The sequence below is a fragment of the Perognathus longimembris genome, chromosome 25, assembly GCF_023159225.1.
Source record: "Perognathus longimembris pacificus isolate PPM17 chromosome 25, ASM2315922v1, whole genome shotgun sequence".
NCBI lineage: Eukaryota > Metazoa > Chordata > Mammalia > Rodentia > Heteromyidae > Perognathus > Perognathus longimembris.
The window spans coordinates 18,086,364-18,108,469 of record NC_063185.1 but is presented as its reverse complement, the minus strand read 5'-3'; the positions used below and the strand labels follow the sequence as shown (position 1 = coordinate 18,108,469).

Sequence of the window (22,106 nt, the reverse complement as noted above, 5' to 3'; positions counted from 1 at the left end):
ACAACATCAACAAAAGGATCAAGAATTATAATAAATGGAAGACTAGAAAATGGGTCAAAATCCTCGGCTCCTAAGACAGTTGGGAAAAAAAAAGTGTTCTGACCCATTGATCTATTTCAGAGGACAGTGTCAAACCAACTGATTATTCTGGAAACAAACACTGGACTTTCTCCCTACTCCTGGCGAATGGGTATCTCAGGTCAGTGGTCTCAAGTGGACTCCTGGGAGAAGCTCAGGAAAGGAGGAGTGCTGGCAGAGCGCGTGATCTCCACCACGGTCCTCCTCAACCTCAGCCTGCGGAAAGCCCACCGTACCAGAGGCCACTCAGAAAGACCAGTGGACGCCCTCTCGTGTGCAGAAGCTAGACCTAAGGGAATCATGACGTGGCTGTCCAAAGGAAAGGGGCTCCAGCAGGAAGCGGGGAGGAGGCCAGGGAAGAGCGTGAACGCGACGAGGGTCCATTGCATTCGCTAACGTCTGGGCCTCTCACGACCCACGGGCACTAAGGAGCTCAGTACGAAGCTAGGCCTCGGTGGGTGAGCTGACTTGCTGTGACCCAGGGCTCTTCTTCACAGCCCCAAGGGACAGGCAGATGGCACCTGTCACCGGTGGTGATGAACCAATAGGAAATGCCAGCACCAAGCCACCACCCATGCAGGTTGTCTTGCTAAGAAAACAAACACAAGAACATGGCATTTTGCTGGGCTCACACCTGTAATCCCAGCTACTCAGGATGCTTTTTTTTTTTTTTGGCAGAGCTAAAGACTGGACTTAGGGCCTTGAACTTGCTAGGCAAAAGCTGTGCCACAGATCTAAATATCTGAGGATCACAGTTGAAAGCCAGGTGGGAGCCAGGGAAGTCCTCTAATTAATCACCAAAAAGCCAGACATGGAGCTGTAGCTCAAGTGGTAGAGCTTTGAGTAGTAAAGTTCAAGGAGAGTGCCCAAGCCCTGAATTCAAGGACTGGCACAACAAATAAAAAAATTAAAAAAAAATAAGAAAGTCATCAAATCAAACACTTAGATCTAAATGTGAGTTTGTAGGAAGGATGAGAGATAAAGGACCAGGGCCTGTGGCAGGAAGGGGTGTTGTGGGTTAAGCACAGAATACACATCGCGTTGAAGACGAAGGATCTCTAATCTGCAACTAAAAAGTTGGAAGAAAAGCCAAGTCTGGTGGCTCATGCCTATAATTCCAGCTACTCAGGAGGCTGAGATTTGAGGATCGAAGCTCAAAGCCAGGCCAGGAAGGAAATTCTCGAGACTCTTAACTCCCATTAATCACCAGAAAGCCCAAAATGGAGGCTCGACTCAAGTGACAGAGAGCCATCCTTGAGTGAAACGGCCAGGTGGGGGGAGGAGGAGGAGGAGGAGGAGGAGGAGGAAGAGGAGGAGGAGGAGGAGGAGGAGGAGGAGGAGGAGGAGGAGGAGGAGGAGGAGGAGGAGGAGGAGGAGGAGGAAAAAAAAGAAAAAGAAAGAGGAAGGAAGGAAAGAAGGAAGGAAGGAAGAAATGAAAGAAGGAAGATCACTTCATATTTTCCTAGAGACAGACAATGGTAATATTTGCTTTTTGCCAATATCTATAATAAACGTTCATAAAACTTTTGTAGCGCTGCACTTCATGTAGACTTGCAATAATAACTTTATCCCAGCCCTTGGAATTTTTTTTTCACCTCTCTGTAATTTCTGATCTTTATTTTTACCTTCCATATTACTGGGATTCTAAATTGTGCCTGCTTCTGTTTGGTTGAAATTGCCTTCAGTGTAACATCAAGGAAAGAATATATAAACCGAAGGTGGGACTTCGGGCGGCTTCTGACTAGAACCAGGTAGGAAATGAGAAATAGTTCTGATATTGGTGAGCAGAGGAGAATCTTGGTTTGGAGAATGGCTAACTACAGTTGGGCAGGGCAGAAGAAAGAAAGAAATAGGAGTGGTGGAGGTGTGTGGGGGGGGGAGGAAGAGGGAATGGAGAGGCGAAGATGCTAGGTAGACCACAATGTTGAGAGATAAAATGATTCTGATCACTGGCCTGGCTTATTCTTTTCTCCATCCACACCAGGTTGATTTTCCTTTTAAACCAGAGGTAGGGGAGACAAGTCGATTTGCATATCGGCCCTGGGGTGGCTGGGGGAGCGAGGTCAGTGCCTCTGGTCTTTTCTGATAGCCCAGAAGGTGAGCAGCATTCAAGCTGTCTCTCTGGGGTACTGGGGGGGGGGTGGTTTAGAGAAAAACCGCAATGTGTATCCTTCACCACCTTGGCTGGCAGAGAGTGACATCAAAGCACCTCCGACTGCCTTTCCCACTGGGGTATTACCCATGGGGGGGGGCAGGGGCTGTGGGAAGGACAGAAATCTCCCCACCCCCGCATCCTGCTTGGCTTCCAGCCCCTTCCCCAAGCTGCACCCCTACTGTAAAGGCCAGCTCGAGCTGGCCCTCTGCCTGGCTGCTCAGAAGAGGCCTAGGGGAGCCTGCCTGCTTACAAAAGCAGCTATTGCTGGTTTGACTACAGTGAGAGACGGAAGCTCTACCAGGTGTTTATCTGCCATGCTGGTTTGCTGTCTGTGTCTCCGGTGTGCGTTCTTTCAATAGCAATGTCTATTCTTCCAGCTCTTTTTGTTGTTGGTACTGGGGCTTGAACTCAGGGCTTGGATGCTGTCTCCGATGGCGCAGTGCTCTACCACTTTGAGCCACGGCTCCACTTCCAATGTTTGGGTGGTTCATGGGAGATAAGTCTTTGAACCTGGAACCCTCAGAGCTCAGCCTCTTGAATAGCTAGGATTCAAGGCGTGAGCCCCTAGTGCCTGGATTCCAGCTCTGTCTTAAACCACCGTTACCACCTTGCAGGTTCCCCAGGAATGAACTAAGGAGACCCTTGACACATGTTCCTGTTCGGTTTGCATATGAAGCCACCGTTTAAAATTCCTGAAACGTATTTTGACAACCTGGATATGCTGAGCATAAGGATGGATACGTGCTAGGCAATGGATATATCTTTTACTACTGATTGGAGGCCTGTCATGTTAAACTCTAGGAGAAGAGAGGAAATTGCCTTACTGTTTCCAAAGTCAGAAAATGAATCTGAATGTTATTCCTTCCCCCCTCCCCCACCTTCCTCCTCCTGTTCTGGAATTGGGTGTCAGCATCTCATTTGGAGGAAGCTGGTGATTGACTTCCACATCAAAGCTTGAATCAAGGGATAATTCTGAGGCTATAATTTCACTGACATGATATCCTTGGAAATCTGTAAACTTAAGGTGGAGTTTCTTTTTGTGTTGCTGAGAATGTGCAGCTGAACAAAACTTACATATCAAACAGAGTACCCAGAAGGCAGGCTCCATTCTGCTATTGCTTTGCATGATCCTTTCTACATTCTAGTCCCCTTTTCCATTTACCACCCCCTCCCCCCATACATTACAGAGACGGCAGGCATGTGCTACCGTGCCCGGCCATGAGTCAAGATGGAGCCTGGCACACTTCTTATTTGCCCAAACAAGCCTCAAATCTTTATGCCACCTCTCTCCAAATTAGCCAGGATTACAGGCTTAAGCCACCATGCCCAGCTCAATTTCCTATTATTAAGCCTAACAGTGCTAACTTTAATTATCACCTTACAAGACAATATGAGCCACTCTGTTTTTTTTTTTTTTAAAGTAAACCAAGACCTTCAGGGAAAAAAAAAATAGTTCAACTCTTCCCAGGCAAAGAGTCTTTATTTTTGCCTTTCCCTCGTCAATCAGGTCATGAAATTCTAGTGAATCAATGAAGGGGAGAATGAATCTCAGCGGATACAAGGAAGTCTGCGAGTGACAGGCGGCCAGTTAATTTCAAGAGCTGGACAGGGGAATGATTGAGTACTGGTTATGGATGTGTGTTTATTTCAGAAGTGCTTTTCTTACTGAAGGGGGGGTGGAGGGGGGAGTTTGGATTCAAAGATGAAAGGAAAAAAAATAAACCCTCCAGAATGATGGCTTTGCCACGATTTCTGTGAAGAGCTTTTCAAAGAACCCGAAAGGTCAGTGGTTTATCGAGGCGCTATCAGGAGTGGGATAACAGCTCCCCAGCCGCGAGACGCCTCTACGAATCCCCGCGGTGCCTAGCAAGTCCCTCCCCCAACCCAGCTGCCAGCAACCTGTTACCTACACTCGGAGAACCAAGAGTCCGCCTGGGGTCACTGCCCTTGGCAAGCACAATCTACTTCCGGGATCTCCCCCACCCCCTTTTGATTGGGCCAGTCCTGGGGCTTGAACTTGGGATCTAAGCTCTATTGCTTAGTGTGTGTGTGTGTGTGTGTGTGTGTTTCTCTCAAGGCTAATACTCTATCACTTGAGCCGAAGCTCCACTTCTGGCTTTTTTTGTCTTTCTGGTTAATTGGAGACAAGCAACTCATGGGACTTTCCTGCCTGGGCTGCCTTTGAACTCTCATCCTTAGATGCCAACCGCCCATGACTCTGACGACAGGTGCGAGCCACTGGCGCCTGCTAACATTTCTGACATCTTATCCCCCAGGAAATAATTCTACCAAAGCCCAGAGGTATCTGCTTCAAAGACGGCCTGCCAGCCAGATGTTCACCAAGGCAGAAGGGCTCCCTACACGATGCACTGCAATGCTGTGACTCGAAAACAAACAAGTCCAGTCTACCCATCCACCCCTTAGCTCCCTGGTGGAGCTGCTTCTTGTGTTTGGGGGTGAGGGGGGGGGGAGAGAGAGAAAGCTGTGGTTTGGATCCAGCCTGAGTTGAGCGGGAGGGGGCAGCCAGGACAAAGGGGGGATGTAATGGTGACAGGTCACAAAGGGCAGAGGGCAGCAGAGGATAAGGGAGGGAATGAGAGGAGACACAGGCAGAAGCCCCCCAGGGAGATGGGCAGTTGTTTCGACTCCCTCCCTCTTCTGGGGACTCCATTTGTGGCTGGCAGCGATGTCTCGGATGAAGAAGACCATGAGCAGTGAGTGTCTGCTGCCTTACTACACGGCCCACAGTTACCGCTCCACGGGGGTGTTCAATACCTCCATGGGGGAGCTGCAGCGGCAACTCTACAAGGGAGGGGAGTACGACATTTTCAAGTACGCGCCCATGTTTGAGAGCGACTTTATCCAGATTAGCAAGAAGGGAGAAGTGATCGACGTGCACAACCGAGTCCGCATGGTGACCGTGGGCATCGCCTCCACCAGCCCCATCCTCCCCCTCCCCGACGTCATGCTGCTGGCCCGGCCGGCCAAAGTGTGCGAGGAGCACCTTCGATGGAGCCGGGTCAAGGGGAGACGCAAGCCCCCCAAGACCCTCGAGCTCACCAGGCTGCTCCCCTTGAAGTTTGTCAAGATCTCCATCCACGACCGCGATAAACAGCAGCTCCGTCTCAAGCTGGCCACGGGCCGCACGTTCTACCTGCAGCTCTGCCCCTCCTCGGACGCGCGGGAAGACCTCTTCAGCTACTGGGAGAAGCTCGTCTACCTCCTGCGCCCGCCCGTCGAGAGCTGCAGCAGCGCGCCCACCATTCAGACCGGCGACATCCCCATTGTGGAAGACATCAAGAGCCAGGTGGTCAAAGGCAGCTGGAGACTTGGGGGGGGGGAGGGGGGTGGGTTGGAGGGGGTGGGGTAGGGCAGGAGGCAGGGAGCGTCAAGAACATCCCCAAGTTGGGGCTCTACAGAACCTCGGGGACACTGCAGCTCACAAAGGCAATGTCCTGAATTGGAAAGGGCCCCGGGGACAAAGGAGCCAGCACTAGGGGGACTAACTACTTACTCTAGGAGGATCAGGGATTTCTCAGAAAAAGAAGTCCAGCTGGAGCCTGCTAGGATTTAGCTACTCGGGAGGCTGAGATCTGAGGATCGTGGTTCAAAGCCAGAGCAGGAAAGTTCGTGAGATTTTTTTTTTTTTTTTATCTTCAATTAAACCACCAGAAAACTGGAGGTGAAGCTGTGGCTCAAAGGGCTAGAGCACCAGCCTTGAGCAAGAAGAGCTCAGGGACAGCGTTCAAGCCCTGTGACCAAAACAAAAACAGAACACATGTCTGGCTGGGGCCCGGTGCTGGCGGCTCACACTTGCAATCCGACCTACTCAGGAGGCTGAGACCTGAGGACTGAAGTTCAAAACCAGTCAGGCAGAAAAGTCCGTGAGACTCCCATCTCTAGTTAACTAGCAAAAAGCCACACCAGTGTTAGAATGCCAGCACTGAGTAAACAAAGCCCTGAGCTCAAGCTGGCCTCCAACTGGCCATGGCCCTGCCTCTATTTCTAGAGACCTGAAAGGTATATTCTCTGATTCCTGTCAAAAATTTTGTTTTTTTTTCTCTTTTTCCTTTGAGTCAGTGCTGGGGTTTGAACTCGGGGCCTGGGCATGGTCCTTTAACTTTTTGGCTCAAGACTAGAGCTCTTATCACTTGATACAACTGCCACTTCCAGGCTTAGTCTCATGCCATCAGTATCTGGCTCCTCCTTTTCCTCTTTTTGCTCCTCTTCCTCCTCTTCCTCCTCCTCCTTCTCCTCTTCCTCCTCCTCCCCCTTCATTTTGCCAGTACTGGGGTTGAACCCAGGGCCTTACGCGTTCTCACCAGGTTCTCTACCACTGGGCCACATCTCCAGCACGTGCTTGTGCTGCTTATTTTTGAGATAAGGTCTTGTTTCCTACCCAGGCCTGTGGCTGGACCTTGATCCTCCTGTTTTTCATTTCCTCCCTCAGCTCGGGTGCCACACATGTACTACCAAGTGCAGCTTCTTTTGCCGAGATGAAGTTTCAGTGGAATCGCCATCCTTCTGAGCTCAGCCTCCTTCTAAGCTGGGAAGCTGGGATTGCGGGCATCGCACCCAGCTCTGGGTTTAAGGAGGTCTGGGAGCTTTTCTGCTGACGTTGGCCTCGAACCATGATTCTCCCATTCTTAAGCTCCCATGTAGCTAGGTGTACAGGGGTGAGCCACTGGCATCTGGCTGTATTTTTCAGTTTTAATCGATGCATCGTGTACATAGTTATGTAGTGCCATGTGACATTTCAAAGCTTGCATGGATGCACAAAGATTAAATCAGGGTAACTGGCATATACCTCATTTCTGTATGTGTGCTAGGATTATCCAAAATTCTCTCTGCTGGTTGTTGCAAAGTATGTGATTAATACTCGCTAACCAGCTATTCCTTCTATTCAGCTAACCATCCCTGCTACATCTTTTCTCCCCAACACTCTAGTCAGGTCCTGGTTCTGTGCTGTGCTCCTGCAAGACCAACGTCTTTTCCTGCAGAACGTGCTTGTGCAGATGTGTTCCAGCACTGGGGCTTGATCTTCGGGTCTGGGTGCTGTCCTTCAGCTTTTTTACTCAAGGCTGGAGGTGCACCCGAGTCACAGCTCCACTTTCAGGTTTTTCTTTTGGTGGCTCACTGGAGATAAGAGTGACACAGACTTTCCTGCCCAGGCTGGCTTTGAACTCAGCCTTCTGGGGACCTCAGTTTACAGGTGTGAGCCACCAGCACCTGGCAGCACAAAACACTTTTGACCACTAGGGAAGTCCTTATTTCCCTCGAACTGGGATTTGTCTTCCTGTCACAACAATGTGCGGATAGTGGTGGAAGTCAACAGAGCCCTTAGATGTGTGTGGACATTTATAATTTGTTCCACCAACCACCAAAACATGAAACATATCCCTTGACTAGACAATCCTGCTCGTATCCAGGTAGGGACGTGTGGCTCAAGTGGCAGAGCACCAGCTCTGAGTGAAAAAGCCAAGCAAGAGTGTGTGGCCTTGAGTTCAAGCCCCCATATCAGTGCATACACACATGTGTGTGTACACACACACACACACACACACACACCTTTACCAGGATGGGCAATTCTATCTGTATTTTCTTTGATGCTCGAGCTGTTCAAGTATAACGGAGGGACTCACAAAGGTGCTGTGGGGGGCAGGGGCAGAGGGCCTCTGGTAACCAGCAGGTGCACAAACCTGGTGATTTCAAAGTTTGTTCTCATGCTCAACCCTGGAGTCTCTGCCTCTTTCTCTCTCTGTGTCATTGATCTCACCTGTTTCTCCTCCCTTTGACACAGTCCTCAGACATCCATGGAGAAGGGGATCAGGATTCTGGGTCTCCGAAGCGCTGCGAGCTCTCTGGAGCCTCCTCTTCTGCATATGCCGGGGGAGAAGGCCTACTACCGGCACCCTCTACCCAAGTAGCCTCCAGCTCTTCAAAGCCATCTGCGGGGGGCACAGCAGGACCAACCTACAGCATGGCAGTTGCAGGATCCAGAACGGGCTCCGCCGCAAGCCTGGCCATTGTGGGATCCACCACCAGCGCCACCTCGTGCGCGGGGAGCCTCACCACCACCAAGCACCAGAGTTCTGGCCACCTCACAGCAGCCGTGGCAGGCAGCACCAGCAAGGATCTCAAGGGAAGTGGGGCTAGCAAGACCCTGGCGGCCGCCACCACCGTGGGTTCCTCAGAAGGCGTCAACGTGGCCGTGGCGGGCACGGGCAGCACGTCGTCGGTGGACATGTCCACCGCGGGGGTCACCAGCATGTCCGCAGACAGCAGTCTGAGCGTGGTCTTTTCGGGTACCCTGCTCACCAATACGCCCGAGGGGGAGAAAGGCAAGGCCGAACCCAGTGCCCCCCCGCCCCTGGTGTCCACTTTGAAGAGCGAAGGCTACATGAGTGAACGCGATGGCAGCCAGAAGCAGGGGCCCACCATCCACAAGGAGAAAAGGGAAAGAAGAGAGAAGAGAGAGAAAACCGCCAGCCAGAAAAGTTCCCACCACTGCAGAACAGGGGAGAGCCACCACAGGATGAACAAGGACAAGACGCGCAAGTCATCTTCCCACAAATCCGTGTCCAGCCACGGCCACCGAAAGGAGGAGCACAAGAAGCCAACCAAAGGGCAGAGCTCCACGCGGGGCAAGAGACGCGGGTCTCCTCACAAGAGCACCAGCCGCAGCTCCAGCACCAAGGAGGGCAGGCCGGCTCACAAGCCAAGACCGACCCGATCTGGGGGTGCCACGGGCACTGTCAGCAAGAAACCAAGCAAGATCAGCTCTTTCCTGAGGAATCTCATAGCCATTCCCAGTTCAAAAACCATGGTCAGCTCGCACAAACGGGAGGTGGACATCATGGCTAAGAAGGTGGAGAAATGCAACATTGAGACCAAGGTGGAGAAAGGCCAAGAGGGCCAGGAGCTGGGGATCAGTGGTAAGGTCATGTCGGAGACAACGGAAATGATCATCTTTGAAGCCAAACCATTTAAGTAAAGAACCAGCCAGAGCAGAAAGCTGTGACACACATGCATGCACACACCACACACACACATACACACACACACACACACACATTTTCTCTCTCTCTCTCTCTCTCTCCTGGGGTTCAGGGAAGCAGCCCCAGACAACCAATTCCAGCTTTCTGAACAGCAGTTGAAAAGAATAAAGGTCCCATGCCTCCACAAAGAAAGCTGTCCACGTGAATGGCTCCGTCCCATGGCCCGGCATAAACCTTCCCCAGTGGGGTTCCATGAGGAGCCCCCCCCCCCCCCCCCCGCCAACGTTGAGGCAGGAGCCCTCAATACTTACTTCACTTTCTGGTCTCCAGTTCCCTAGGACCTTGACAGTCACCAGCCATGGGGAAGTTGATCTTCACCATGTCACCGTGCCCATGTCCCCCTTCTTTCTCCAGGTCTGTGGGCGTGGACATTCAGTCCCATCCATAGATGAGCAAACCGTTCTCATACCCTCTCAGCGGAGATGGAGGGAGTATAGTAGTAGCATCCAGATAGGGATTGTAGTCTAGTGTTAGGGTTAGCATGTTCAGGCCCTAGTCACACACACACACACATACACACACACACACACACACACACACACAAGAAAACAAAACAAAAGCTAAACAGAAAGAAATGAAGAAAAGAAATAACTTCTCCTCTAGATCAGGAATCAACAGACCATGTTCAGAGGGCCGGATCACATCTGGGTGTGTTGTCAATAAAGTTTTATTGGAACATCCCCACAGCCATTCATTGAGGTATCATCTATGGCTGATTTCACACTAACATGGCACCAAGACCACAGGGGCCCAGGCCCTTGCTGGAAAGAGTTTGCTGATCCCTGATCTAATGTGAATGATTCTTCTTTCTCTGTGGATGTGGACTGTAGAGGAACTCTCCAAAGGTTTAGCAAAACTCTGGCAATAGCCCACGTGTTCATCAACGAGGAAAACCCGGTGATGTATATGTTGTTGGGTCTATTATTTACAACAAGGGAGGTGAATTAACGGTTCCTCAGGTTAGCACCAGTGAGTCCTACATAAAATTGAATAATAAAATGATGTAACAGAGAATTCCATTTGCAAAGGCAAGGTCAAACAATTTTGGGTGGTGTACACACAGTAAAACAAAGGAAGGACAGAACATAAATTTGAGAATTGCCGTCCCATGTAGGCTAAAAGAATGGGAAGGTATGGTATGGAGAGTTTAAAAACAAAGAATTGTTATTAAAAAGGCAATATAGAGAAGGGTTACAGTCACATAAGTAAAGAATACATTTCTTTGTGGACAATGTCTCCCCTTCTCTTGCTCTCTTCCAGTTTTTTCCTTCCATTCTCAGGTGTAGAGTTTTAACAGTGGGACGTGTTCTATTCTAGAGAATGTGTCATAAGGGTTTGTTAATATATCTTCATTTTAATAGCTGTGGAATCAGCATGGTTCTTAAGTCACCACTAAGCCAAGTAGCCCTGTACGTCATTGTGACGGTCTTAGAAATAACCTCCCCCACAGGCTGTGTGTTGCAGGCTTACACACCTGTGTTCCTCGCTACTCAAGAGGCTGAGACCTAAGAGTGATGGTTTGAATCCAGCCCAGGTAGAAGAGTCTGTAAGAATTCACCAGTAAGAAGCCAGGCTGGAGGTGTAGTGCAAGTGGTAGAGGGCCAGCGAGGAGCAAGAAAGCTGAGCAAAAGCACAAGGCCCTGAGTTCAAACCTTGGTACTGGCACGCACACGCACACATGCACACACACAATCCTGACCAACTTCTTTCACGTACATTTTCCTGTTTATATGTGCACAAGAGAAACGTTTACAAAATGCCAAACTTGAAGTTATCATTCAGTAAGTATAGAATGAAATTTTTAAGTGACATGAAAAAAAACATGTAAGTATATTGTCACTAGGTATGAAACCAGCCACCGGTGGCTCACGCCTGTCATCCTACCTGCTCAGGAGGCTGAGATCTGAGGATCACAGTTCAAAGCTAGTCTGGGAAGAAAAGTCCCTGTAAGACACTTTCTTTTCCCTTTGGTTGGTTGTGGAACTTGAACTCAGGGCCTGGGCCCTGTCCCTGAGCTGCTTTTGCTCAAGGCTCGCACTCTACCACTTGAACCATAGCACTACTTCCGGCTTTTTCTGTGTAGATGGTGCTGTGTAGATGGGCTTCATGCATGCTAGGCAAGCACTCTACCACTAGGCCACATTCTCAGCCCTAGCTTTATAAATCTTGACTTACTGTCTAGGAGAATAGTGTCTATTGGGACAGAGGATGGGTTTTCTGAGCAAACGTGGATAAAAGTGAAGGCAAAGAGTGAGTACTGGAGAGAAGGGGCGGCCTGGAGGAATTAGGACTGGTGGTTGGTTGGGAAATTCTACCATGTGATTTTCAACAAACAAAGATGGATGGGTACTGTAAACCCAGATGTCCCTGGAGGGGACCCTTAGAAGTGGGAAAAGCAGAAGGAAGAGGCATATTTAAAGACCCGAGCAGGCTCTGGGGAGGAAACCAAGGAAGGAAAAGAACCAAGACATCTCCAAGTACCTAATCAATAGCTATGCCAATGGCAGATTCAGTTTTGCACTCAGCACCCCAAGCTTACCATTGGGAAAACCATAGCTTTGTCTTTCATCCCCCCCAGCCACCCACCCCACCAATCTTGTCAAGGAAGTTCTGCCCCTTGCAAATGAGCACCGTTGATGCCTTAGCAGGGAAAGCCTGACAGACCCACGGATGTCACTCGGGGACCCGGGGGTGGGGACTTGCCTACCATGGTGTGCCCCGCCCAGAATTCGCTCTGCATCGCTTCTTCTATCTTCAGACTTCATCAAAGGACACAGGTGTGGATATGGCTATGTGTGTCAAGGCAACAGACCTCTTCCTCCGGAGAGAAATATCAACTGGGGCATCAAGTCAACGCGCCGATCAGATAAAGGCTTGCATCCTTATCATCAGTCCTCGTCACTATGGTGACCATTCTGCAGCTGTTGGTGTAACTAGGCAAATAGATGGTTTAATTCCCAGTCTGGGTCCCACATTCAAAATCTGCACGCATGCGCGCACACACGTGCACATATACACACACACTCAGAGAGGGGTGTGTATGTGTGTGTGTGTGTGTATGTGTGCCAGTCCCGGAGCTTGAACTCAGGGCCTGGGCACCATCCCTGAGCTGCTTTTGCTCAAGGCTAGCACTCTACCACTTGAGCCACAGCACCACTTTCAGATTTTTCTATATATGTGGTGCGGAGGAATGGAACCCAGGGCTTCCTGCATGCTAGGCAAGCACTCTACCGCTAAGCCACATTCCCAGCCCACACAGCAACTGTTATTTACGAAAACTCCGAGAAACCCTTTGGAGAAACTGATACTTGAGATGGATCTTTACACAGCAACAGCAAACTCCTCAAAATGATGGTCTTGCCTCTGTGTATGATTGGATAGGCATTTTAAGTTCTTCAGCCTGCATAAGATAACTAACAATATCCCTCTACCAGGCCCCATATGTGGGAAATAAATCTGTTTGGAAAGGCTTTGTCTCCACTATGCAGTGGTTCCCAAATGCCGGGCTTACTGCCGCCCTCTGCTGGTAAGAATAAGGTACTGGGCAACGCGGGAAATGCAGGAGGGCAGTGGTCTCCACCTGCAATGCATCATTTCAATAATAGAGGTAAGTTGATGAATATCACCCAAGGGGGCGAAGCAGGGCTGGAGGTGTGCAGTTTAACTTGCCAGCTTCTAGTTCTTCTTGGAGTGATCCACAAGCCAGAGATACAATGTTTCCGACTGACAAGAGTTCAGAGATTATTATTGCAGTCGGCCTGTAATGACAGAAAGACCGACAAAAACCACCAGAGTACTGGAAGGATTAAGCTTCTGTGCCAAGCAAGCAAGCAAGCAAGCAAGCAAACAAACATCACCATCACCACCAACAACCCGGGAACTTCAACCTTTACCTTGAACTACACGCAAAAAAGAATTCCAAAATGGGAACACAAAGCTTAAAATGACAAACTTTCTAGAGAAAAAGACAGAAAAAAATGTCTTATGACCTTTGTTTAGGGGAGTATTCTTTTTTATTTTATTTTAATTAATTTATTTATTGAACACAAATTTTTTTTGACAAGGTGTTGTGCAAAAAGGGTACAGTTAAATAGTAGGGCAGTGTGTACATTTCTTGTGATATCTTACGCCCTGTTTTTCTTTCCCTTCTCTAGGTCAGGTAGACATAGATACAATATACAATGTATCAAGAACATATACAGTAGCCACGTGGCCAGGCCCAAGAAAATTCGCCTAGGGCTTTAAATGTAATGTCGATATTAGACAATATGTCGACAGTAGTCTTATATGAACGTACATACCTAGCTTTTTTTTTTTTTTTTTGCCAGTCCTGGGCCTTGGACTCAGGGCCTGAGCACTGTCCCTGGCTTCTTTTTGCTCAAGGCTAGCACTCTGCCACTTGAGCCACAGCGCCACTTCTGGCCGTTTTCTATATATGTGGGTGCTGGGGAATCGGACCCAGGGCTTCATATATACAAGGCAAGCTCTCTTGCCACTAGGCCACATTCCCAGCCCCATACATAGCTTTTGAGCTATTGTATTAGGGGAGTATTCTTGAAAGGACACAAAAGCATAAACCATGAGAGAAAACAGGTAACAGGTCTGGCGGCTACTAGTCACACCTGTAATCCTAGCTTCAGAGGCAGGAGGCTGAGATCCATGGATCCAGGTTCAAAGCTAGCCCAGGCAGACAAACCTGAGATGTTCTTATTTCTAATTAACTAGCAACAAAAGAAGAAATGGAGGGGGGGTGGGAATGTGGCCTAGTGGCAAGAGTGCTTGCCTCGTATACATGAAGCCCTGGGTTTGATTCTCCAGCACCACATAGATAGAAAATGGCCAGAAGTGGCGCTGTGGCTCAAGTGGCAGAGTGCTAGCCTTGAGCAAAGAGAAGCCAGGGACAGGACTGGCAAAAAAAAAAAAAAAAAAAAGAAATGGAGGTGTGGCTTAAGTGGTATAGCACTGGCCCTGAGCAAAAAAAAAAAAAAAAAAAAAGTGGAGCAAGATTTTGAGATGCTGAGTTCAAGCCCCAGACTGACTTAATTGAAATTAAAATCCTCTGCTGTTTAAAAGACACTGTATGTTAACAAAAACTTGGGCCATAAGTTGGGAGAAAATATTTGTGCAACATTCTGAGTGTGTGTGTGTGTGTGTGTGTGTGTGTGTGGTTTCTGTATGTTTCCTTATGATAGTGAGAAAACAAATAAGCGGATTTAAAAATGGAGAAGCCAGGCACTGGTGGTTTACTGTAACTTTAGCTCAGGAGATTGAGATCTGAGAATTGGGGTTTGATGCCAGCCCAGATAAGAAAGACCATGAGACTCTTACTTCTAATTAACTACCAGAATGCCAGAAGTGGAGTTGTGGCCCACTGTAATAACAATTTTGTTATTGTTGTTGTTGTTGGGTTGTGGGGCTTGAACTCAGGGTCTAGGCACTGTCTCTGAGTTCTTTCACTCAAGGCAAGTGCTCTATCACTTTGAGCCACAGTGCCATTTTCAGTTTTCTGGTGGTTAGTTGGAGGTAAGAGTCTAATGGACTTTCCTGCCGGGTTTGGCTTTGAACTGCAATCCTCAGGTCTCAGCCTCCTGAGTAGCTAGGATTAGTGATCCATCAGCACCGGGCAAACTTATCTTTTTAAAGTGCAACATGCTTCTAGAAAACGTCTAGGAATTTAGAATTTGTTGTACTTCTGGTGATAATAAGCTCCAACAGAAATATTTATCCTAGCACCACAAAAAGGGGGGGGGGTGGGAGAGAGAGAGAGAGAGAGAGAGAGAGAGAGAGAGAGAGAGAGAGAGAGAGAGAGAGAGAGAGAGAGAGAGAGAGAGAGAGAGAGAGAAAGTTGATTTTCTTTCTTTTTTTTTTTTTTGCCAGTCTTGGGCCTTGGACTCAGGGCCTGAGCACTGTCCCTGGCTTCCTTTTGCTCAAGGCTAGCACTCTGCCACTTGAGCCACAGCGCTACTTCTGGCCGTTTTCCATATATGTGCTGGGGAATTGAACCCAGGGCTTCATGTATACGAGGCAGGCTCTCTTGCCACTAGGCCATATTCCCAGCCTGAGACAGTTGATTTTCACCCATTTTCCCCCACTTGGTAATTTGTGGCTTTAATGCACTAATAATAGGCATCTGAGTTCCCAAGTGAAAATAAAAATAAGTGGATAATGAAGAAAATAGAAATTCAGAATATATTAGTGACTCCCAATCACGTTCACAATATTTCATATAAAATTAATATTTATTTTTAATAATCTAAAGGCCAGCCACCAGTGTCTCTCACCTGTAATTCTAGCTCCTCTGGAGGCTGAGCTCTAAGGACCCCAGTTCAAAGCCAGCCTGGGCAGGAAAGTCCATGAGACTCTTATCTCCAATAAACCACTGAAAAGCTGGAAGTGGAGCCTGTGGCCCAAGTGGTAGAGCACTAGCTCTACATGATATCATAAAACAATTACATATTACATAATAATTACATATCATTCTATGTACATTATATATAGATACACACGAATAGCATAGAGAGTCTAATCTCATTTTTTAAACATAGTTTTTGACGGTGGGGTTGGTGTTAGTAGAATTTTTTAAAATACCTGCTTACCCGTGCATTCGAATCGTTTACAGAAGGCAAGTGGATGCCTACCTATGTTAAAATCGGGCGGGACAGAGCCACCTGCCGCTCTTCAGACTGACAGCACAAAGAACCAACCACACGTCAGGGCCGGAAGGCTTCTAACCCGCCCCCACGGGCATGCGCAGGCGCAGTGGGCGGAAGGCGGGACGAGAGCCTTTGGCGAAACGACAGCCACGGCAGCCAATGGAAAGGTAGCGTCCGTAGCTCCTTCCGGTGAGAGAGACCGGAAGTCGCCTGTGGGCTGCGGCGGTCCGAGTCGCTGCTGTGGGAACACGGAGCGGAGGTGAGTCGCGGGCGGCCGTGGGCCGTTCGGCGGCGCGGAGTGCGGGTTCCCCTTGCCCTTCGTCCCCACCCCCGCGGCCTCCTCCGTGCGGGGAGAGGTGCGACCTCCGGGGCCGGCCCGTCCTCCTCCCTCGGGTCCCCCGGAGTGGCCGGGCCAGGGGTGTCTCCCCACCCCACCCCGCCCCCCAGCGCGGCCTGGTCGGAGCCCGCGGGCCCGACGGGTGGTCGGGAGGCCGGGAGGCCGGGAGGCCCGAGCGGCGAGTTCGAAACCCCACGCCGCTGCTTCCCCGAGTTGTGTGGCCCTGGTCACGTCACCTGCCCCCTCTGGCCACTTAACAAGTGGAAAGTTCAGCCCAAAGAGGACTGGGGGAGAGAGAGAGGAAAACGGTGACGTTGTCCAAAAAGAAATGAACTCCTTACCTGGTGCACATGTCTGTAGTCCCTCTGTACATCACCATTATAAGTAATTAAAAAAATTTGTTTTTTCCGTAATAGGTCCAGTACTTGGGGGTCTTCATTTCTAAAGTGAAATTTCCCAATCCCCTTTTAACTCTAGAATTTTAACAGGTTCTTCATTTCTAGAATTTAGGTGACGTTGAAAACAGATGCTACTCCCTCCTATTGTTGGCCTTCTGAAAATGGCAACCTGAGTGACACCCATCCTCTAAGGGAGACCAGAGAACTAAAACCCGGGCTGTCTCAAATTTTATTTCGAAGCACCAGGTCAGTATTAATGGTCATGTTTTGGCAATGGTGTTGTGGTTATAAGAAAATATTGTTTGTTGTTGTTCGGAGTGCTCTTTATTACTTTATTTGATTAGAAAAGGGTCACCAGTTCAAAATAGGCCTCACCAAGTTACCTTAACCAAAGCCTCAGGTTATTCTTGTGGTTTTCTCTGTGTGTCTGAGAGAGGGGTGTATGGGTGTATGGGTGTCTGTATGTCTCTGTTTATGCCTGTGTCTCTGTGTCTGTGTTTGCTTGTTTTACATATGTGTCAGTCACATTTATTTACGAGGGACAAATGTCGGAGAACATTGGAGGGTACGTTCTCTATTGCATAGAAAAACACAAATTTAGCATCTTAACAAAAACTATCCAGTTGTTTTTTATGGTGTAGTGGCTGGGTCTTCTGACTGTCATCTTATTAAGCTGGAATAAAAATGCTGGCCAGGACTGAAGTCTGAGGCTCTGGGCCCTCCTCCAAGATTTTGTAGTAGGCAGAATTGTTCCTTGTTGAACTCACGATGCCCATGCCTAGTGTCTTCTATTGTTATTATACCTAATGTTTTTGTTTTTTTTTTATAATCAACATCAGTTAATTGTACAGAGGGTTTACATTGTGAAGTTTCTGTAATACATATAAAGTGCTTTAATTAAATTTATCTTCTCAGTTTTGTAATCCCTCTCCCTCCTCCTGCCTTTTAAAACAGTTTTTAGTGGTGGGTTTCATGATGCCATTATCATATATAATGTGCTTCAATTCTGTTTACCTCCTCTTTATCTTTGGGATAATAGTCTTGTTTTACAAATACACACAGAAGTATTTTAGGGGTAAAAGGATGAGACACCAATAAAGCAAAAGGGAAAACAGGTGGATGGTTGATACTTTTTGAACCCTTTCCCTGTTGTAAAGATTTAATTTTGGAAACTAAGGTTCAAACTGTCAGGAGATGAACATATTCTGTCTGTAGTCACTGATGGTAGTAGGTTCGTTTTGCAGCTCTACTCTGAATCTCAGTCTGTTTCTGTAGGTTCTTGATTTTCCCACAATGGGTGAACCCCAACAAGTGAGTGCGCTTCCACCGCCCCCAATGCAGTACATCAAGGAATACACGGATGAAAATATTCAGGAAGGCTTGGCTCCCAAGCCTCCGCCTCCAATTAAAGACAGCTATATGATGTTTGGCAACCAGTTCCAGTGCGACGACCTTATCATCCGCCCCTTGGAAAGCCAGGGCATCGAACGGCTTCATCCTATGCAGTTCGATCACAAAAAGGAGCTGAGAAAACTCAACATGTCCATCCTTATTAACTTCCTGGACCTTCTAGACATCTTGATAAGGAGCCCTGGGAGCATCAAACGAGACGAGAAACTAGAGGACCTTAAGCTGCTTTTTGTACACGTGCACCACCTTATCAACGAATACCGACCCCACCAGGCACGAGAGACGCTGAGGGTCATGATGGAGGTCCAGAAACGGCAACGGCTTGAAACGGCTGAGAGGTTTCAGAAGCACCTGGAACGAGTCATTGAGATGATCCAGAACTGCTTGGCTTCTCTGCCTGATGACCTGCCCCATACGGAAGCAGGAATGAGAGTGAAAACGGAACCGATGGATGCTGATGACGGCAACAACTGTACCGGACAGAGTGAGCAGCAGAGAGAGAGCTCGGGACAGAGGAGGGACCAGATCATAGAGAAAGATGCTGCCTTGTGTGTCCTGATCGATGAGATGAATGAAAGACCGTGAAGGGGTTTCCTAGCGCCAGACAGGAGTTTATTTTCTCTTTGATAGTCTTAAAAAGAGATATAACTAAGAGTAATGAAGGGATTTTTTTAACTTTCAACTTTTTAATTAAGAGATGCTATAGGTTATATTGTATTGTAAAATGAGCCTAGACGGGTGAGCATACCTACATTAAAAGTAACCACTTTGAAAAGCAAATTGTTTACCATTGTGTGGGTGAGCCCTATTTTTGGAGTTGCAATAAAAGTTTGAAGCAGTAATAGCAAACTGTCATCCTTGAAAGTAAATTCTTTGGTTTGCTTTAAGAATGAGAAAGGATATCAAGCTGAATATATGAGAAATTGTGCGATTTTTCAACTTGTTTAAAATTTTCGCTTAATATCTAAAGTAGTGTGTGACGTATTGAGAGAGGAGCCCAGTAGAACTTTATTTATTTATTTTTTGCCAGTTCTGGGCCTTGAACTCAGGGCCTGAGCACTGTCCCTGGCTTCTCTTTGCTCAAGGCTAGCACTCTACTACTTGAGCCACAGCACCACTTCTGGCCGTTTTCTATGTATGTGGTGCTAGGGAATCGAACCCAGGGCTTCATGTATACGAGGCAAGCACTCTTGCCACTAGGCCACATTCCCAGCCCTAGAACTTTATTTTTTTATCCGAGCATTCCTTATGACTCATATCTCAACCTCTTCATAGCCTGCAGAGAATCTTGGTGTGAATCTCAAGGTTTTTTTTTTCCTTTCAGTCTCTTGTAATAATTCTTTGCCCACTTTAATTGTGTCCCTTCATTTTAGTAACTAAGATGTTTATGCACTTACATTTTCTTAAAATGTGAGCTTCCCTCATGCTTGAGGCTCGACCCCTGCAGTGGGAGAAGGGCTTGGTGGCAGAAATGTCTAGATATGTAGCAAGGATGGGTGCTTCCTTTTGAGAGGTGTTGCTGAGACATGGCTGGCTCAGGGCTGTGCATCTGTGCGAGGTCATGTGACTCAAGCCCTGGGCACTGGAAGATGACTGTGGGACTCTAGATCTGCCCCGTTAAAATTTCCGGCATGGTAGTCCTGTTTTCTTCTCTCTTTCTGCTTAGGTGGGTGCTCCCAGGATAGCTTAGAAGCCACTTGAAGATGGCAGAGATTCAATGATCTGGGGTCTTAGGTGAGCTTTTCCTTTCTAACTCCATTTCTTTCCCCATGAATTTGACTATATATGAGTAAGAAAACAAGTTTGAGTACTGAGATTTTGTTTCTCTTATTTTCATTCCCTCCACCCCACACCAAAGTCTCAAAGACAGCCTCACCCCTGAGATCCCTACCTGCCGTTTTCTTAACTTGGGCCAGTGGTTCCTGCACCTGCAGCCTTAGCATGGCCTAAGGACTTGTTAGGCTCGCAGCTCACGCCTGTCATTCCAGCTACTCAGGAGGCTGAGGTATTGAGGGTCGCAGTTGAAAGCCAGCTCAGGCAGGAAAGTCTGTGAGAGACTATCTCCAATTGACCACCAGAAAACTGGAAGTGGAGCTGTGGCTCAAAGTGGTAGAGCACTATCTTTAAGTGAAAAGTTGAAGGACAGTGCCCAGGCCCTGAGTTCAAGCCCTCCTCCCCTGCAAAACAAAACAAAACAACACCCCCCCCCAAAAAAAAAAAAGAAACTGGCTCTATTTCAGACCTTCTGAAGTAGAATCTTCAGAGGTAGCATCTAAGAATCTGTTTTAACAAGCTGGAAATCAATCGCTGATAGAGGAAATGTATTTCTCAGATGTCCACTTTAGAGTCCTCCCTCAATCCCTGGTTTCTAGCAAAGGATTTGCTTTACTGGGTGTCATTGGTCATGGAGCTGAGGAAGCTCAGTTTAAAACGGCTACAGGCCTGTTCTTGAGAAATGCCTCGTTTGCCCTCACAAACCATGCAGCTGCAGTGTTTATGCAAGTAGGTTCTCAGCAGTACAGGCTGCTTGTGACCAGGTCTTTTTCTGTTACGTGTTTGGTTTAGACCTTTGGACTCCAGAGGTCACGGTCCAGGATCCTTTAATCTTAAACTGGACTGAGGAGTACCCCTCCCCTCCATTGAGCAAGTGTTTCTGACAATTTAGCAGCTCTCCAAAGAAAATTTTGTTTTTCCTCCTTTACTCATAACCTTGCTGAGATGCAAAACCAGGGTCAAGCTTAAGACCTTTGCTTGTAAGACATGGAGTCATTTAACACCATAGAATCACAGCAGTTATTTGAAGTGGATAAGTGGCGGGGATGGGTTGCAGGGTTAAAATGCCAGGGGCATCTTTCCTTTTGAATTCTGGAGGATCTGACCTTGCAGTGAGTGAAACCTGACATTTCTTAGAGCATTCTGATGTGAACTCAGTACTCCAGTGGAATGAAAGGCATTCGTGGTCTTGACAGTTGTCACAAGTTTAAAGGCTTACCTCTGATCTTATATTTGAGTGTCACAGAAAAACCCAGTTTTGTGCGCTTCAAATAAACTAATAGGAGAAAAAGCCCTTTCAGTTTTGTAAGATTAAAATACACCTTTCCAACATCTGCTTATAATGAGTATTCTTCAAAGACTCCCCAGAGAAAAACATCTGGAAGAATCATCAGAGTCATTGTTGGAATGCCCATTGTGCAAACGTTGGAGAGTTAAGATTTCATCTTGGGGACTGGAGTTCTGACCTGAGTTCTAAAGAATCTGCAGATGATTGTGTGGTGGCTGAAAAAAGTACGGAATGACTGCTTTATGGGCGACAAAATGCCCTACTTGTACTAGTTGAAGCTGAAAGATGAATTTGTCGAAAAGGATATGGATTTGTTACAGGGTTAGGGAATTCAGTTGGTCAGCGGGACTGAAGCTAGAAAGGCTGTGTGTCTTGTAAGTAGTCCTTTTAGCAGAGTGAGTGGATGGCTGCTGTTCCTAAGTGTTGAAAGAAGGTCAAGTCGAAAATGCATGTGATTAGTCTGTGCAGCGTCATAGCTTTGCTATCCTTCCCACCTTAGCATATGTATGGTAGCCTTCAGTGAGGCATTGAAGGGGATCAATCATTGCATGTTGCTTGTCTGAGAAAACTATTGGATGCTTACCACTTTCAGTCCCATTTCAAGTTGATGGGTTGTAGGTTGTGAAATATATCTGTACCTACCACTGGCTCAAGACTAGCACTCTCCCACTTTGAGCCACCGCCCCACTTCTGATTTCCTGGTGGCTAATTGGAGATAAGAATCTTAGGAACTTTATTGCCTCGGCTGGCTTCAAACTGCAATCCTCAGTTCTCAGCCTCCTGTATAGCTAGGATTACAGGTGTGAGTCACCAGCTCCCAAATTTAAAGCCTTTTTTTTTTTTTTTTTCTTTCCCCAGTCCTAGGGACTGAACTCAGGGCCTGAGCATTGTCCCTGAGCTTCTTTTTGCTCAAGGTTATCACTCTGCCACTTGAGCCACAGCGCCGCTTCTGGCTT

At 47.8% G+C, this 22,106-nt stretch overlaps 2 protein-coding genes across 3 annotated transcripts; both read left to right on the top strand.

The window, feature by feature from the left end:
* Window positions 1-4,919: 4,919 nt before the first annotated feature.
* Garin3 (golgi associated RAB2B interactor family member 3) lies at window positions 4,920-9,413 on the top strand. The gene is made up of 2 exons (XM_048334192.1): window positions 4,920-5,543; window positions 8,034-9,413. Exons 1-2 carry the CDS (start codon window positions 4,920-4,922, stop codon window positions 9,225-9,227), a joined length of 1,818 nt encoding a protein of 605 aa, XP_048190149.1. The 3' UTR covers window positions 9,228-9,413.
* A 6,730-nt stretch (window positions 9,414-16,143) lies between these two features.
* Window positions 16,144-19,080, top strand: Med7 (mediator complex subunit 7). 2 transcript variants are annotated; one of them, XM_048334257.1, is made up of 3 exons: window positions 16,144-16,203; window positions 16,785-16,925; window positions 17,955-19,080. In XM_048334257.1, exon 3 carries the CDS (start codon window positions 17,973-17,975, stop codon window positions 18,672-18,674), a length of 702 nt encoding a protein of 233 aa, XP_048190214.1. In that variant the 5' UTR covers window positions 16,144-16,203; window positions 16,785-16,925; window positions 17,955-17,972; the 3' UTR covers window positions 18,675-19,080. The 2 variants fall into 2 exon arrangements, with proteins under 2 accessions (XP_048190214.1, XP_048190213.1); XM_048334256.1 differs by having other exon boundaries at window positions 17,924-19,080.
* The last annotated feature ends 3,026 nt before the right edge of the window (window positions 19,081-22,106 follow it).